At 43.0% G+C, this 17293-nt stretch overlaps 1 protein-coding gene across 1 annotated transcript in view; it reads left to right on the top strand.

Annotated features, from left to right (window-relative positions):
• The window catches only part of LOC124623034 (A disintegrin and metalloproteinase with thrombospondin motifs 14-like), an 81341-nt gene extending 66563 nt beyond the window's left edge, over positions 1-14778 (top strand). Inside the window, exon 3 of the mRNA XM_047148826.1 lies at positions 14578-14778. Coding sequence (XP_047004782.1) covers positions 14578-14778 — 201 coding nt within the window. The remainder of the gene's footprint in view (positions 1-14577) is intronic.
• The last annotated feature ends 2515 nt before the right edge of the window (positions 14779-17293 follow it).

Below are 17293 nucleotides of genomic sequence, written 5' to 3'. Positions count from 1 at the left end.
CCACAGAAATTCATAACCGCCATGTCGAGGTGTATGGGTCAGGTGTGATGTAGAGGCAAATGGTGCGGAGATGGTGCCAGCAATTCAGTGATGGAAGTCAGCAAGTGCAGGACATACCAAGACCTGGACGAACTCGCACGGTCATTACAGATGCAAATGTCAGGACGGTGGATGACATGATTAAAGCGAACCGGCGTATCACCATCGATGGAGTAGCGGCAGAACTTGGAATCGGACATGAGCGAACTCACAAGATCATCCACGATATTCTTCGATACAGGTAGGTGTCAGCACGATGGGTGCCCCGCCAACTGACCCCGACACACATGGAACAACGCATGGCGTTCAGCCTGGAACAGCTCGTGCGTTACCATGAATCTGGCAATGACCTTCTTTTTCGGATTGCGACGGAGGATGAAACTTGGGTCCACCAGTACACACCCAAATCGAAGGCCGCATCCATGGAGTGGAAACATCTGTCATCGCCTGTCCGAAAGAAGTTCAAAAGCATTCCGTCTGCAGGTAAAGTGCCACTCACCGTTTTCTGGGACGCCAAAGGAGTTTTGCTGCTGGACTTTCTGGAGTATGCAACCATCAATGCTGCGCGGTACTGTGCCACTCTGTCGAAATTGAAAGAGGTGATCCGGAAAAAGTGGCCTGGCCTTCTCAGATCTGGCGTTCTGCTGTTGGATGTCAATGCGAGACCACACACGGCGACGGCTACGCAAAGCCATAGTGCAACTCTTTGTTGGAAGCGCCTACACCATCCGCCTTACAGTCTGGATCTAGCACCAAGTGACTTCCATCTGTTTCCTGCTTTGAAGAAGACTCTCGGCGGAAGGCGCTTTAGCAGCAATGCTGACGTCAAACAAGCCGTTCAACGTTTCTTCCGTATGCAACGCCCTGATTTTTCCCTGGAAGGCTTTGTGAAGCTTATAAAGCGATATGACAAATGTCTCAATGTACTTGGAAATTATGTGGAAGAATAAAGATATGTCTTATCTTTAATGTCTCATTCTCTTTTTTTCCCTTTCACGCACAACTCTGACCGCAGTCGACAGGGGAAACTTATTTTCCAACTCCCCTTCGTAATACATTTCAATATCGATTTGTATTCTGTTATTATTAGGAGAATATAGATCAAGAGAAAGCAGAGAAATTTCAATTTATGCTGTGATTTAAAATTTTTTGACATGTCGTTTACGTAGCTAGCAGCAGCTCTTCGTGAAATATTTCCATGTTTCCTCGAATGACCAAGTTTTTCTCAATTGCACTAATTGCTTTCTATCAATTCAGTTTTTTTGTGAAGCTAGACCGCACACTCGTCAATATAATACACTATTTGTCCATTTCCCACTTACAGTCTGATTATGACAATTTCAGAAAAAAATCTATTGTGTAATTTCTTGGGAGCTTCCGTTCAAATATATGATCAAAGAAAGTTCGACGATGCTAAATGGAGCCACTTCTTCTAAATTCTCAGGAAAATAGGTGTAAGTTGTAGGGAAACACGGGTAATATACGCTATCTAGAGGAACCAATAAAGAAAAATAAGAATGAAGATCAAGAACGAAGTACTCGGGATATAAAGCGTGTAAGAGAGGACTGCAGTCTCCCTGCCACTACTGTTCAGTCTGTTTATCGAAGAAGCAATGACAGAAATAAAAGAAGGATTCAGGAGTGGGATAAAAATTCATGATGGAAGGTTGTCAATGATAAGATCCGCTGTTGGCATTACTATCTTCAGTGAAAGTGAGTAAGAGCTGAAGGTCTTTGTGGATGGAATGAACTGTAGCGACGCAAATAATTTATTGTGCATGACAGTGTAGAATTGAGACACCTTCCACGACTAAATTAGTAAATCGCGGGAACGGGTCAGTTCGGGCCGTCAGGCGGTTACCTGTTGATGTGACAAGTACTGACATAAAGGTGGGGAGCAGTTATCACAAAGCTTGGCACAGCATAGGGACCAGAGTAATGACCTGATTACTTCACGCCTGAGCCATGCTCCTGTTATTGCTTGTATGACAGAGACCGATGCCTTAGCGAAACAAGCACGGACCAAGCCCGTATAAATAATTCTCTTTTCTAGTCAGAGGGTCTGCAGTCTACCAGCCACCATCTCCGAGGGGGGCCTGCGATAGTCCACGAGTCTACTCGTGTGAGTCTACATGGATCAATAAGTCGCCAGCTAAGGACTCTGCCGCTGCTAGATGTGGCCCAGTTACTCGCGGCGATTCCAATGCTGTAGTCTTATGATCCTCAAACTGTTGGGCCACATGTGGGCTTACCACAAACGCTGCTATCCTCCTACCGTGGAGCCATTCAGCACCATCGTAGGTTTGGGCAAATCCTTGCTGCCTGCCTCTGCTCGTGTTGGCTGATACTGCTGCCATCTTATCCAAGGCGCGATCTGCGCACTACTCCTGTGCTGCCAAATAGTCCTTTGTCTGCATTGCGAGCTCCGCTCGCTGCAGCGGTCAGTATCCTTGCAGAATCGCAGCCGTCACCAGTAGCAGACCACCCACTGAAGCTTTGCATGCTGTGGTGAGCTTACATCCTGGAGGCGATGACTTCTTCGGTATCATCGCGATTGTCGTAGTTAATGAACAAATAAACGAACGTTTTAACAATGATGTTTTCATGACGATTTGTCGGACAACCATTACTCATCGACTCACCGCCACGGGTACTAGAATATACGGTAGGAGTCATGCACAAGCGGACTCTGATCTGTGACGTCACTGTGAACCCTCTCGCCACATCGCACCCCACTGAAGGTTATAGGCACAAGGCGCACTCTCGTTTAACTCATACACAGGTATGAATGTAATCGAGATTTTCGAGGTTTTAGTTATTATTATTAAGCTTTATATTACTTAGGCTATTTTTTCTATGGTCGGCGAAATGCTAGTTCAAATGTTCAAATGTGTGTGAATTCCTAAGGGATCAAACTGCTGAGATAATCGGTCCCTAGACTTACACACTACTTAAACTAACTTATGCTAAGAACAACACACACACCCGTGCTCGAGGGAGGACTCGAACCTCCGGCGGGAGAGGCCTCGCAATTCGTGACATGGTACTTCCAACCGCGCGGCCACTCCGCGCGGCGAAGCTTCCAAACTACATATTTTTCAAATTTTGTTTATCACTTTGATTGAGTTTTCAAAACACTGAGGCTCAAATAAATGAAACCTGGTGGAACACTAAATTACCTGAGTCGTATTTTTAATAGTAACTTCGCTAATAAGAGGATAGTTCAATGCATCTCTGTCAAAATATAACGTTTTTTACGGTAGGCAGCAACGCAGCCTTTGCAACATCCTTAGATGACCAGTTAATGCACCGCCCTTTCCTAACCACTTGTCCCTGACAGTCAGAAAAAGAATCCTGTATTACTTTTTGAACAAGTATTAATTTCAGTAACTCAGCGCTACCTCGAGAGGCACGATCCTGTAAAGCCGAATTCTTTTGCCTAACGTCTTTTATTTCTGTTCGTTGTTAAGGTTAACGTTTTGTCTAGTAGCAATTTTTTCACTAACTGGAAGTATATTTACCTGTAAAATATCTTTTACTTCTTTGCGGTAGCTTCGTTTAGTTCACAAATATTTCTGCCATTATTAGGCTCATTACTACGACCTGAATCACCACCGGAGGATGGTAGATTTAGAGTTGGAACAGCATTAGTTTACAGCTTGCTTTTCGAAGGAACATTCAACAGTTCACTTTTCAAATCGCTTTCATACTCCGAAACTGTAAAATGTATTATGCTGACACGAGAATTTTCAACTGATAACTAGAGATGGGTCGTTCGCGACTAACGGGTCTAAAGGAACGGTTCATCAGGATGAACGGAACGAGCTAGGAACGAATTCTAAGGAACGGTCTTTCATAGTTCACTTCGGTCGCAGCTCTTTACTTACAGTTCCCGGGAACGGGAAACGGTCGGTCTCGTTCCCGCAACGGCACGTCGGCTGGTCTCGTTCCAGCCTCAGTCCCGTTCCCGTGTCTCGGTCTCGGTCTCGGTCTCGTCTCGCTCGGCCGAATTTATCCTTCTTTGCGTGGCCACTCGTCGCAGTTGCACTGCCTACTGCCTCTAGTTAGTTCAGTATCGAGTTCTTCGTTTCGTTCGCTGAGGACGCCCATCCTAGATCTGTTTCAAACCTTTTTTGAACTCTGAACTTCTGGTTCATCTCGATTTCTATTCAGCGTCCGTGATCGGTAATTAAAATCTATTTTATAATTACGTAAATTATATAAAAATCTCTTGGTATGTAATAATTACATATTTTCTGGTAACAAAACGGCATATCAGCTTACTTCACTATTTCGATAAACAGCAGAAGAAATACTTGTAAACAGGCAAGATTTTTTTGTTATTGCACATGCAAAGGAAGTCGGCATGGTACACACGAGTGGCCATTTTCCGTCTGTTTTTCATCCAAGGTAAAAGAACATGTACATTGTTACGGAAGGCAGACCGACTTACAACGGAATGAACCCCGCGCTCCATAATCGAGTGTCTGGTGTCTGATTTTGTAAAGAGAATATGATAACTTCTACAATATTATTTCTGTGGTACAGGGTGTCGCACGAAAAATCGGCCCCGAGTACTAGACTGCTCATCGTCGCCTACCAGTCGTCATCTATTGTTTCGAAGTTGTTGTTTGCATTAGCTTATTTATTATTTCTTCACTGCTTAATTATCACGTTTATCAATTCTGCTCATGGCGGTCAACAAATAGTGCGTAATTTGCGAGGAGTCTGTAATCGGGGCCGGTTTTTCGTACGCCACCTTACATTATTTCACTGCGATCAGCCGCATAACTCTACAGTTGGCTAAACGACAGGTTTTGCAGAATCACGAAAATTACAAGTGTGTGAGAATTCTGTTATGAATAAAAACTCTGTACTCCAGGGGGGAGCCAAGTGTCCCCTCTTGGCACCTTCCATCTTCAAAGACCTATGCTACTAATTTTCAGTTTTTCATGAGAACCATATACCAAGCCCAAATGAACGGTGAACGAGTAAAAATGAACGGTTCCCAAAAACGAGCGATCACCAGTGAACTAGTTCCAAAGGATGAACGAGTTTGCCCATCTCTACTGAAAACGAATCTGCACGTTTACAAGCATTTATCCATTTTCGTTTCGTCTGATTATTTTTAGTAGATATATGAAGCTAAATTCCTGACTTACTTAATTGTCTGCTGTAGTTACAACTGGCTATTTTTCAATTAAAAACTTACTCTAGAAAATTCCTTAATATTCTGATAATTACAGCATAACTCTAAACTAAATCGCTAGTCACTAACAAAAATTCACACTGACGTAAATAACCTTGCTTTCGCTCATAACCGCAATTACAGCACAATATGTTATTATATGAATGCGTGGTGTCTGTTCTTTCGGACATGTCCAAAAGAACAGACACCACACAAATTCTGCAGCTATTCTACATTATATGTAAATTGGAGATGGAGGGGAAAGAAATGAAAGGAAAGAGAGGGATTACTGACGTCAATGGCGAAAAGTGAAAATGTGTACTGGAACAGGATTCGAACTCGTGATCTCCAGCTTACTAAGCAGGTGCGTTATCTACTGCGCAGCTGCGCTGATTGTATTGGTACGGCTCACGGCCGACCTGCATTCCTGCTGAGCGACTCTGAGATCCCCGCAGAAGGTTGGACGTACTTGTGCATCCGCACTGAAAAAGGTGGATCTATTGTCCATCTAGGCGAATCAATTGTATAAATGCGTGGTGTCTGTTTAGTGTCTTTTTTTGGACATTCCCAAAAACTTGTTTTTTGGGTACCAAAATCGAGCCGCAGATTCAGAGACGACTATGGCTATAATGTTTACGATGTATTGCTAAGACCCCGATGACGAATAAATTTGAAAATTTTCTTGATATCTTTATCCAATTCCGAGACACAGAGGATCAAAGTTACGCTGCTTGTGCACGTAGAATACGTACGTAAAAACCGGTGTGAGCCAGAAACGTAGTTCATAAAGTGACATAGCACGGAGAGATATGCTGTAAAGTGTCTCCATTATCATCATAAGGATTCTGAGAACCCCATGCTGCGGTGTGAAACGCTTGCAAAATTTTTGTGCACATAAAATCCGGTCTGAGGTTTACAATTTTGTATTATTTCAGTTTCACGTTAAGTAAACTGTCAAAATTGCCCTGACCCGTGAATTTCTTCTCGTGTGAGTGACGTGACATGCTGTAGCAGGGAAAAGTAGGGAACTAGTAGAAAAATGGTCCTATCGGAGCACAAAAAAGGCGAATGTACACCTATTTAAAAGATTCTGACACAAAAGTGGAGTACCAGTTGCCTCATTCTACCTTCCTCAACACCTTTAAAAATATTCCAAAAAATTTTGACATGCGAATATATTAGCGCTTTTTTATTATGAGCGATAAGGAGACAGTGATAATGGGAATGAGACGGAAAGTAGTAAATACTAGAATTGGTTGTGATATAGACATACCAGAGGATGGCCGGCCAGTGTGGCCGAGTGGTTCTAGGCGCTTCAGTCTGGAACCGCGCGACCGCTACTGTCGCAGGTTCGAATCCTGCCTCGGGCATTGATGTGTGTGATGTCCTTAGGTTAGTTAGGTTTGGACTGATGGCGTCAGGGACACAGTGACGTGTAACATAGTTGACAGTGATAGAACAGTGCTAGGAAAAGATTGGAGACAGTGGCAAGGGGATTGGGGGGAGGAATAGAGAGGAAGAAAAAGTGAAAGTGGGTGAGAGTCAGTGATAATGAGAGACAGAGAATATGACAATGACAACGAGAAAGAGAGGGACAGTGGCAGTGAGAAGAGACAGGAGAAGTGGGAAGGAATGAATAGGTTAGTAGCAGTAAGAGAGAGCAAGAGGAAGACAGTGATAGTGAGGGCAGACTGTAGTAGTAGGACAGAACGAAGGGGACTGTGACGTTTTGCCATTCGTGCACCCAGGTTCGTCGTTGAGTACACCATCGCAGGCGCTCCTGTCTGTGATGCAGCGTCAAGGGTAACCGCAGTCACGGTCTCCTAGCTGATAGTCCATGCTGCTGCAAACGTCGTCGAATTGTTCGAGCAGCTGGTTGTTGTCTTGCAAACGTCCCAATCTGTTGATGACTCAGGGATCGAGACGTGGCTGCACGACCCGTTACAGCCATGGGGATAAGATGCCTGTCATCTCGACTGCTAGTGATACGAGGCCGTTAGGATCCAGTACGGCGTTCCGTATTACCCTCCTGAACCCACCGATTCCATATTCTGCTAACAGTCACTGGATCTAGACCGACGCGAACAGCAATGTCGCGATACGATAAACCGCAATCGCGATAGGCTACAATCCGACCTTATGAAAGTCGGAAACGTGATGGTACCCATTTCTCCTCCATACACGAGGCATCACAACAACGTTTCAACCGGCAACGCCGGCCAACTGCTGTTTGTATATGAGAAATCGGTTAGAAACTTTCCTCATGTCAGCACGTTGTAGGTGTCGTCACCGGCGCCAGCTTTGTGTGAATCCTCTGAAAAGCTAATCATTTGCATATGACAGCATCTTCTTCCTGTCCGTTAAATTTCGCGTCTGTAGCACGTCAACTTCGTGGTGTAGCAATTTTAATGGCCAGTAGTGTATGTAATACTTTTGAAAACTTAGAGCTTTGAAAGCGAAGGAAACGTTTATAGTTGTTCAAATGGTCCAAATAGCTCTGAGCACTATGGGAATTAACATCTGAGGTCATCAGTCCCCATTTATAGTTGTCCTGTACGTGTTACGGTAGGTGTCAATCTCTGCCATGCACATCATTGTGGTTTACCACGTCTAGCTTCAGATGCAGATGTAGGGGAAAGATTGAGGCGCACTTTGTTGAAGGAAGTATTCCGACATTGAAACGGTAGGAACGGTTTCAGCAGAATGGACATAGTTCCTCCAGGGATCAGGCCCGGTGCGGGGGCTGTTGCGGTGAGAGGCAGCCGGCCGCGCCTCCCAGAAGCGCGCAGACCGCCGCGGCCTGCCCGCCGCCCCGTCCTTGCGGTGCGCGCCGCTGCCGCTGCCGCTGCCCACGCAGGCCGGCCGCGTCTGTCCGCGTTATTAACGTCCCTGCCGCCGGTATGTGCGGCGTGGCCTTGCGCACGCTGCAGCTGGCTTTCATCGCCACACAAAGCACTGCCGGGCAGCTGAACAACAAGCCGTGCATTCCTTTCGTTATCACTAAAGCTTTGGGAATGTACAGCTAATTCCCCTCTTTTAGACCTGTCTGTAGCACAGAGATGCTAGATGTGGAAATGATCCGAGGGAACGGTTCTCTAAACTGAACGAAAAGACTAGGGAACGACTTCTGACAAGGAGACCACACACCAGTCCGACTTTGCGTATATCTTATCCATGACGGTTGCACCTGACCTCCATGAATGCTCCTTTACAGGGTGTAGAATAATAATCACCACTAGTCACAACAGGAGCTGATTTTAATTAACACACGACTGATTTCAGGCTTCTGCCCATCTACAGGTGGTTTACATTCATGTACGTGTTTCCATATTCAGTGTTGGAGGTAATGTAACAATCACTAAATAGACACAAATGAAACATTTGGCAGTGGCTAAGCGAGACGTGTTGTAAAATATTATGCTACTTACATATAGCTGGCGTATCGTTTTCATATTACATACATCGCGTGTTTGTTACAAAAATAGTTTTTACACGTTGACTGTACATTATTCACCATCTTAATTATTGGTGCCTCTATATCATTTCTTCGATGATGTAATGGCACTTTACATGTTAGTAAATCAAGTAGCACATGAACTCACAGTATCCGAAGTGTTTACATTGGAAAACATAGGTTTTGTGATCAATAAGCTTAGGCCAAAGAAGTACAGAGATGTTACACATGAAGATAGATAAGAGACATTATAAATTATGAAAATGAAATTGTTACATAACTGTGAAACATCGTTGTTATTTATAATATATATAATGGTAGTTCCACAATCATGTAGCAGTTTCATTTTCATAATTTGTAATATGTGGTGTGTATGTGTATGTGTAACATCTCTGTACTTGTTTGACCTAAGCTCTTTGACCATAAGCCATGTTTTCCGATGAAAACACATCGGACGTTATGAGTTCATGTGCTACTGACGTTACTAGTCTCTAAAGAGCCACTACGTTATCAAAGCCATGATATGCAGTCACCAATAATTAGCATGGTGACTAATATCACGTTAACGTCTAAAATACGAAATATTTTTGTAAATAAATGAGGTAAACATTATGTGAAAACGATATGGGTACACCAGCTATATGTAAGGACAACAATATTTTCCAATACATGTCGTTTAGCCACTTCCAAATGTTTCATTTCTGTCTATTTAGTCATCATCGCATTATTTGTTTGTGATATAAACAGTGATCTCCAACCCTGAGTATGGAAACTTGTACATGAAAGTAAACCACCTGAAGAAGGGCACAAGCCCAAAACCGGTCGTGTGTTAAGTAAAATCACCTTCTGTTTTAACTCGTAGTAGTTATTATTCTACATCCTAGATTCCGACTTTTTTAATTTATTATATTTGTCGTACATGAAATTCATAACTCAGATATGAATTCACTTAAGCTGTTTGATGCAAAAAAATTGTCGAGAAAAATCGACTTTGAAATTATCGGTGGATCTTTAGTACTGTAAAGAAATGTTAATTTCTCGGCAGGCATCGCACTCAGTGGCTCATGTTCGTCTGCCGCATGGGCAGCCTGGATTCGATTGTGTGCTGATTTAAATTTTTAAACAAAGATACAAGTTCCACGAGCAACTTCGTGAAGCGCAAAATACATAAAGATGAAGAAAATTAATTTGTAATTTTCTTAGCGTAACAAACTTCATAAATAATATTTTATAAAAAAATTGGTAACTAAGAATTTATGTTTGCAATGAAAACTGTATTTAGAAACAAGAATATGAGGATTTTTGATAAAAATGACAATTCGATATTTGTTAGTTAGCATATATTTGATGAATTTTGTATATAAATGACACAAGTAGCCGAATTTAATGAAAAAATAATGACCGAAACAAAACTTGAACCAGCAGTCCAGTGATTATCACTCTCGACCACTACCGTTTTTTCATCTTTATGTACTTTGCACTTCAAGAGAATACTCTTAGAACACGCATCTTTGTTTAAAAATTTAGATCATATAGGAATCGTACCCATTGAATCTATACAACACGCGAGCATCCTACCACAGAGCCATGCTACCTGTCGAAATACTGACCTGTTTTGGGGGTGTTAAAGACTCTCTGAAAAGTACAGTCGATTTTCTGGAGATTTTTTGATAGTTGCATAGAATTGTTTTCGACGATTGATATTTGAGCTCTGAAATCACGTACCATAAATATACAAAATTACAAAATTCGGATTGCCTTGTAAGTAACGGTCGTTCACCATTTGTTTAAGGTCAGTTTCGTTCCTGTCGCCGTGTCGTTCTTTTATGGATGGTCAGTCGTTCCTCATTTCAACCATTGTTCTTCGTTTAGTACGGAGATGTAGATTATACTTTCACTGAGTTCGACTGTTGTAGCTCATTTTCAAACTATTCTCAAAATCTCGACTTATGTTTCTTTGAGGAGACTTTTTAGCATTCTGTGCCAATAATTTATAACGTTGTTTTAATCATATATTAAAATTCGCTGGAGCTCGCTTTTCAGCATGCTCGAGCCTGCGGGCCGAATGTGATCCAAAGTAAGTGCCAACGGCCCAAGGAGCGAGCATCTGTAAAACGACGGGTAAAAAAGTTCCAAAAACTTAAATAAGAAATCCATAAAAATCTGTTTATGTAAATTTGTGATAAAATGAATATTTTAATCTGAATCTCCTGCACACTATGGTATTCCCCTCGTAGGTCGATCTTTTTTTTTCAGCAGTTATTAATAATGAATAGTGTGAAGGTGTTAAGTACATTATGTGTAGTCAAAAAACATTGGCTTTCTTCCAATACGGCCCAGGTAAGCTACAAGATGGTAGACCATGTTTTTGAAAACAAGGTGCCCATAATTTCATCTTTAGCTTTCAGGCTCCCATATAATATAATTTTTACCTAACCGCAATGTTAAAGTTTGTTCCCTGTACCATTTTCACATGCCAGCGCTTGAAGCGCAGCTGGTAATTAGTGAAGGGATTAAAGGGCACTCGAACTACTTGAATCAATTTTAATCTCGGCTTTGTTCGCTCCAGTTACCAAATATTTTCGTCTGAATATCGAAAATATGTAATCCAATTGCAGTTCGAAGTGTATATGATACTTATCCCGATATTTCAATTTTTAAATTGACAGTACTCATCTTATACCTATATATACCCTTTTATATGCGCAATTGTCACGAGAGAAAGTTTTTGTTATGAATTTTCATTTAAAAAAAATTCTGCATGGGCATCCCAAATGGGGGGGGGGGGGGGGGGAGAGAGAGGAGAGGGACAGAGTTGTGGGGCGCTATCCAGCATGGGAGGAAACTGACTTCTAAATGCCCTACACCCTACATTGCAGTATAGGAGAACTGAATATCATCTCCAGTTTCAAGATGTAGCTAATAACCTATTACTAAGATCAAGAACAATACGCCAAGTTCCGTCTGATACAAACTTGTAAATCCAATATCGGAAAGCTTGTACTTTGGTCTTCAAATGACAGCGAGAAACTGTATCACATGTGAAGGAACGCGACACGAGTCTAGAATCCCGTTGCCTCCGGTGCTCTAGATATCACGAAAAAAAAAAAAGAACAAGCTACGTTTTACAAAATCTGCGTTTTCGGAATCTATGTTGACATATGTACAGAGGATTCTCTTTCTCCAAAACGTTCATGATAGGTTAACGTAAAACGTGTTATATAGGATGTTCTAGATAATATTTTGAATTGGAATCCATGTCCGTAAAGATGTTACATTTGTTTGAAAACTTGTTTGGTAGGCCGGCCGGTGTGGCCGAGCGGTTCTAGGCGCTTTAGTCTGGAACCGCATAACTGCTACGGTCGCAGGTTCGAATCCTTCCTCGGGCATGGATGTATGTGATGTCCTTAGGGTTTAAGTAGCTCTAAGTTCTAGGGACTGATGACCTCAGATGTTGAGTCCCATAGTGCTTAGAGCCATTTGAATCATTTGTTTGGTAGGTAGTTATGCACAAGGTAGTTAAGGGTGGAGGAGGGGGGGGGGGGAGTGCTTAAGTCAGATCGGCTGATGACATTTGACGTCTATCCATCCTCTCTGACCTTGACTTGTTCTCTCAATGTGATGCATTGCGTCCTCTTCCAGTACGGGTGTGCGGCGTCTCCTTGGAGCGCCACAGTCCCGCCTGCTGATGGTGAAGGTACGCATTCCTCGAAGACTACATAATATTGTTACGAAAAGGGAATGCGCTGGATTCAGACGTTGTGGATAACGATCTCGATAAAGGCGACGAGCAGCTCTTCCCTTTAAGTGAGTTTCCCCGTTCGGGTGGATCATGTCGGTGCATTCTGCAAACGTGTACTCAGCCATGTTGCTGTAACACTCACAGACACCTGAAATGAGGGTCAGACAAGGTCAGAGAGATAGGATAGCCGTCAAAAGACATCAGCCGATCCGACGTAAGCACCCCCCACCATGACTGCCGAGTTGCATACCTATGTAGCAAATATATTTTCAAACCGCTGTAGCACGGGAACTGTACGTTTCCGGCCATGAGTTCCTATTCAAAATATTGTCTACCCAGTCCAATCTACAAGTCGTAGAGGTTGGTAAGGTGAATTTTGGAGCACACTGTATAATTCGAAAACGGTTTGACGACTACGATATACAGGGTGAAAAGTATTTAAACCGACAAACTCTTGGAGGTTGTAGGGGACATCAAAACAAGTATTTTCCCTAATGTCATTTTTCCCATGAGGATTATTTAAACCGGTGGAGGCCATATTACTCTCTTCAGTCGTTAGAGGCCATATTACGATCTTCAGCTGTAGGCAACTGCTGTCCACCACTGTAGTAGTGCATTGTCTCCGTTTACTAATGGAGCGATACACCTGGAGTGAGTACACTGACATGGTTGGTGCGTACTACGTAGCGCACCACAACGGACGAGCTGCACAGCGGGTTTATCAATAACAATATCCTAATCGCCGTATCCCGCATCATACGACCTTTGCTACTGTGTACCAACGTTTGCGTGAGACCGGGTCATTTAGCAGATTACCTGGACAGGGACGCCGTAGCACGGTAAGAACGCTGCAATTTGAGGAAGCTGTGTTGCAGCATGTGGAGCGGGATCCTTCAATCAGCACTCGTGCATTTGCACGTAACATGGAGACGAATCAGACGAGTGTAAGAACAGTCCTTCGAGAGCAATTGTTACGTCCATCTTACTTAGAGCGTCTCCACAACCTGAAACCAGTTGATTATCCACCCAGAGCACGGTTTTTGCAGTGGTACCTGGAAATGTATCTTACATTTCCAGCCTCTGTGTTGTTTGCCGATGAAGCAACGTTCGGACGTGATGGAGTCTTCAACATGCACAATTCGCATGTTTGGAGTGAGGATAACTCATATGCCACAGTTACTAGCGCTCATCAAGTGCGGTTCTTCGTTAATGTGTGGGTCGGTGTTGTTGGTGACTGTTTAATTGGGCCGTATCTGCTGCCTAGGCCATTAAATGGCAGGCACTATTACAATTTTCTCGCCAGAGCATTGCCAGAATTGCTGGAAGACGTCCCGCTCCCTACAAGGCAACGAATGTGGTTCCAACATGACGGGGCGCCGGCCCATTTCAGTCGTCGTGTGCGACGATTCCTGGACCGACATTTCCCAGAAACATGGATTGCAGAGGTGGTCCTGTGCCATGGCCTGCTCGATCCCCAGATATGACCCCTCTGGACTTTTTTGTGTGGGGAGAGATGCGCAACCTTGTTTACGCAACTCCTGTTGCACCAGAAGAGGATCTGGTTGCCCGGATAGTAGCAGCAGCAGGAACAATTCAGGATGCTCCTGGGGTTTTTGCCCGTGTCAGGCAGAACATGATCCGACGGTGTAAACTTTCTTTACGTGTCAATGGAGGCATTTTTGAAAATCTACTGTAATTGAAACTGGGTTGTGTTAATGTGTTGTCTCTCGGTGATAAAAAAAAAGGAAAAGTGTTTGTTGGTGTAATTAATTTGCCGCCAGAGAAATCTTCCAATACCGGTTTAAATACTCCTCATAGGAAAAAATAACATCAGGGAAAAATATTTGTTTTGATGTCCCCTACAACCTCCCTGAGTTTGTCAGTTTAAATACTTTTCACCCTGTAGGCCTACCACTATGTGCTTATGTCCGACGAGTATCTTTGTCAGTTATCAATATGATGCCTTTTGCTGAAGCATTAAATGAAGATTTTATGTTAGCTGTATAGATCTCTGACGAAAATATTCTTTTAACTCGCTTTTGTGGGGCCCGGCGTAACGAAAAAAATTTGCTTACAATCAGTGGCATTTCCTCGGATTGTAGCATAACACACTGACGGGTGGAGATGAAATTATTGGCGGTGACGGCTGCACAGGCAGGCTACGTGCGCGCCGGGGACCTGCAGCTGCTGGTGCAGCCCGCGCGCCGCCACAGGGCTCGTGTGGCGGGCGGCGGCCAGCTGCACGTCGTGTCGCGCAGGCAGCTCGACGCACACCGGCAGAGGCCGCGCCGGGCGTGCGCCACCTCAGGTCAGAGACACTTCTCACAAACGACGTTCCTTACAAATAGCGTGTAACGTATTACTATCTTTACGACGTTGCTCATCGAGCTATATACGTTATCTCGCATTTCTAGTTGCTTCTCTCACACAAATAATGATAAAAATTGAGAAATTCAGGGTCGACACCAGCCCAAGCCCTTCCTAACCATTTAGAAAAAAACGGAGCTGGAAAATTATTAGTTTAATTACTTTAATAATTTAATTACAAGTACGCAAATTTTTTTAAGCAGCCAGATAAATAGCACTCCATGTCGTGCATTAAGCAATTTGATTAATTCAGGATTGGAAATCGGAGTAAGGGGGTAAGATCGACACCAAAGAATTTATCTTTCACGTAGATTATTTATTGTAACTAAATATTTGGTTGCACATCCTAACTACACATAACTGATGCCTGACTCGAAATATTTAAGTAAGAATTACGTGAGAATGAAACAGAGCACAATTTAACTACAGCAAGAAGAAACACAGAAGACGGGGGTGGAAGACAATTATACTATCATCTCCTTTGCATTAACACCATAAAAATATCTCAGTGAGATTTGCATTACGATTCTACGCATGCACTATTCTGGACAGAGGTTTAACCAATACACAAGGCTGTGCGACAGTTATCTAACATACCAACTGCGGCTGCTGCTTGCAAACGGCCGAACTAGAGCACGTGGTGCATTCTGACTCAAACTGTTGTGCTGCTTTGTAGAAAGCGCACGAAAGAACAGATATTCTTGCAGAAATTGTAGCTCATTAAACAAACAAACAGTTAAAATAAAGCCTATTGCGGTGTCTTGGTGAACCAGAAGGGTCATTGATTACCAAACACGTGGCACAAAATTGACCCACAAAGACTAAAGCAACTTCCACAAAATATAAGATTAAAAATCATTAAAAATCATACTCGGTTCGACACAGTATTACACTCACGTACAGCTGAAGTGATCCAACCAGCTTTTCCTAATCAGATTTACGGTTTGAAATTCCACTTCATCGTTGTTCAAAATGAACAAAGCAACTTCCACACTTTTCACTCAAAACACCGAAAAATCGCCTATTTAAAGCGATATAATTATGGCATATTCGGAAAAATAACTCGCTTCACACTCTTCAGTTAAGCTGAAGTTCTTAAGTATTTCAACAGTTAAACATAATGAAGTCCTAACTCAACCTGCTTCCTATCACCTAAACCCCCCTTAAGAGCTACGATCCGTACTCACCAAGCGTTCACCTAAGAGTGCCGCTTACTCTTTCGAGATTACCTAGCTCCCCGTGCAGCGGAGGAGGATTGTATTAACATTAGTGATTCTCGACGTTCAGGAAGACGTTCAGGGGTTGGTGAAGATCGTTTAAATGCATTAATCCACAATGATCCGTGTCACTATACTCGAGAGCTAACAAATGTGATGAACTGCGATCATTGCCACCATCGTACGACATTTTCGTGCAATGGGGAAGTTTCGTAAATCGGGTGTGTGGGTACCGCATGCTCTAAGTCAAGATCACAAAAAGCAGCGGGTGGCAATATGTGCATCTCTGCTTCCTCGTCGTCAATTGGCTCGTGAACTGCTCCGACTATTGCGATCCACTATAGTTTATGGTGAAGGAAAACGGTGTTTTTATGCAAACTTAAAAAAGACAGTAACGGATGAGCCCAAACAAAGCAGAAACTTTCCGTACAAAAACCTGCGCGCATCCACAAAAGCTAATGTTATGGGTCTTGTCGAATAGTGATGGTGTGTTGTACAAAGAATTGCTTCCCCAAGTTATAACCATTGTTGCTCACGAGTAGCGGGGGCTGCGTAGCGTGGACTGCGCGGTTTTATGTTAGAGAGTCTGGGGAACACAAAAAGGGCTTCATTCTCAAAGGATCCAGGTAGAATACAGGGAGACCGTAGATCTAGGAACCATTACCGTCGTAAATTGTTATAACTGTGTTGGAGAAGCACCAGAGCTCCAAGCGCTAATAGAAAGCACTGATGCTCAAATCGATATAAACACTGAAAGCTGACTAAAGCCGGAGGTAAGTTCAGCCAAAATTTTTCCGAAGAATGAAACGGTGTTCAAAATGGATAGGCTAAATACAATTGGCGGTGTCTTGTCTGTTGTTGTTAGAAGTAGTTTATGTTTAGCGAAATTGAAGTAGACAGTTTCTGTGACCTATGTGTGTGGGTTGAGGTAATTCTTAGCAACCGGAATAAATTAATATCTGGATCCTTTCACCAGTTACCCAAAGCTAATACAATTGCTGAAATTTTCAAAGGAAACTTGAATCTACTGTCAAATACGTAGCCGCCTCATACAATTATAGTTGGTGGTAACTTCAATTTACCCTCGATACGTTGGTGAAAATACATTTTTAAATCCGGAGATACGCATAAAACATCATCCGAAATTATGCTAAACGCATTCTCTGGCAATTATTTCCAGCAGTTAGTTCATGAGCCCACTCGAATAATAAATGGTTGTGAAAATACACTTGACCTGTCAGCAACAAATAAACCCGAGATAATGACGAGCATCAAAACGGGTACAA

This window comes from Schistocerca americana, chromosome 7 (genome assembly GCF_021461395.2).
Source record: "Schistocerca americana isolate TAMUIC-IGC-003095 chromosome 7, iqSchAmer2.1, whole genome shotgun sequence".
Taxonomy (NCBI): Eukaryota; Metazoa; Arthropoda; class Insecta; order Orthoptera; family Acrididae; genus Schistocerca; species Schistocerca americana.
The sequence above is the reverse complement of the archived record's forward strand: the minus strand, read 5'-3'. Positions and strand labels throughout refer to the sequence as shown.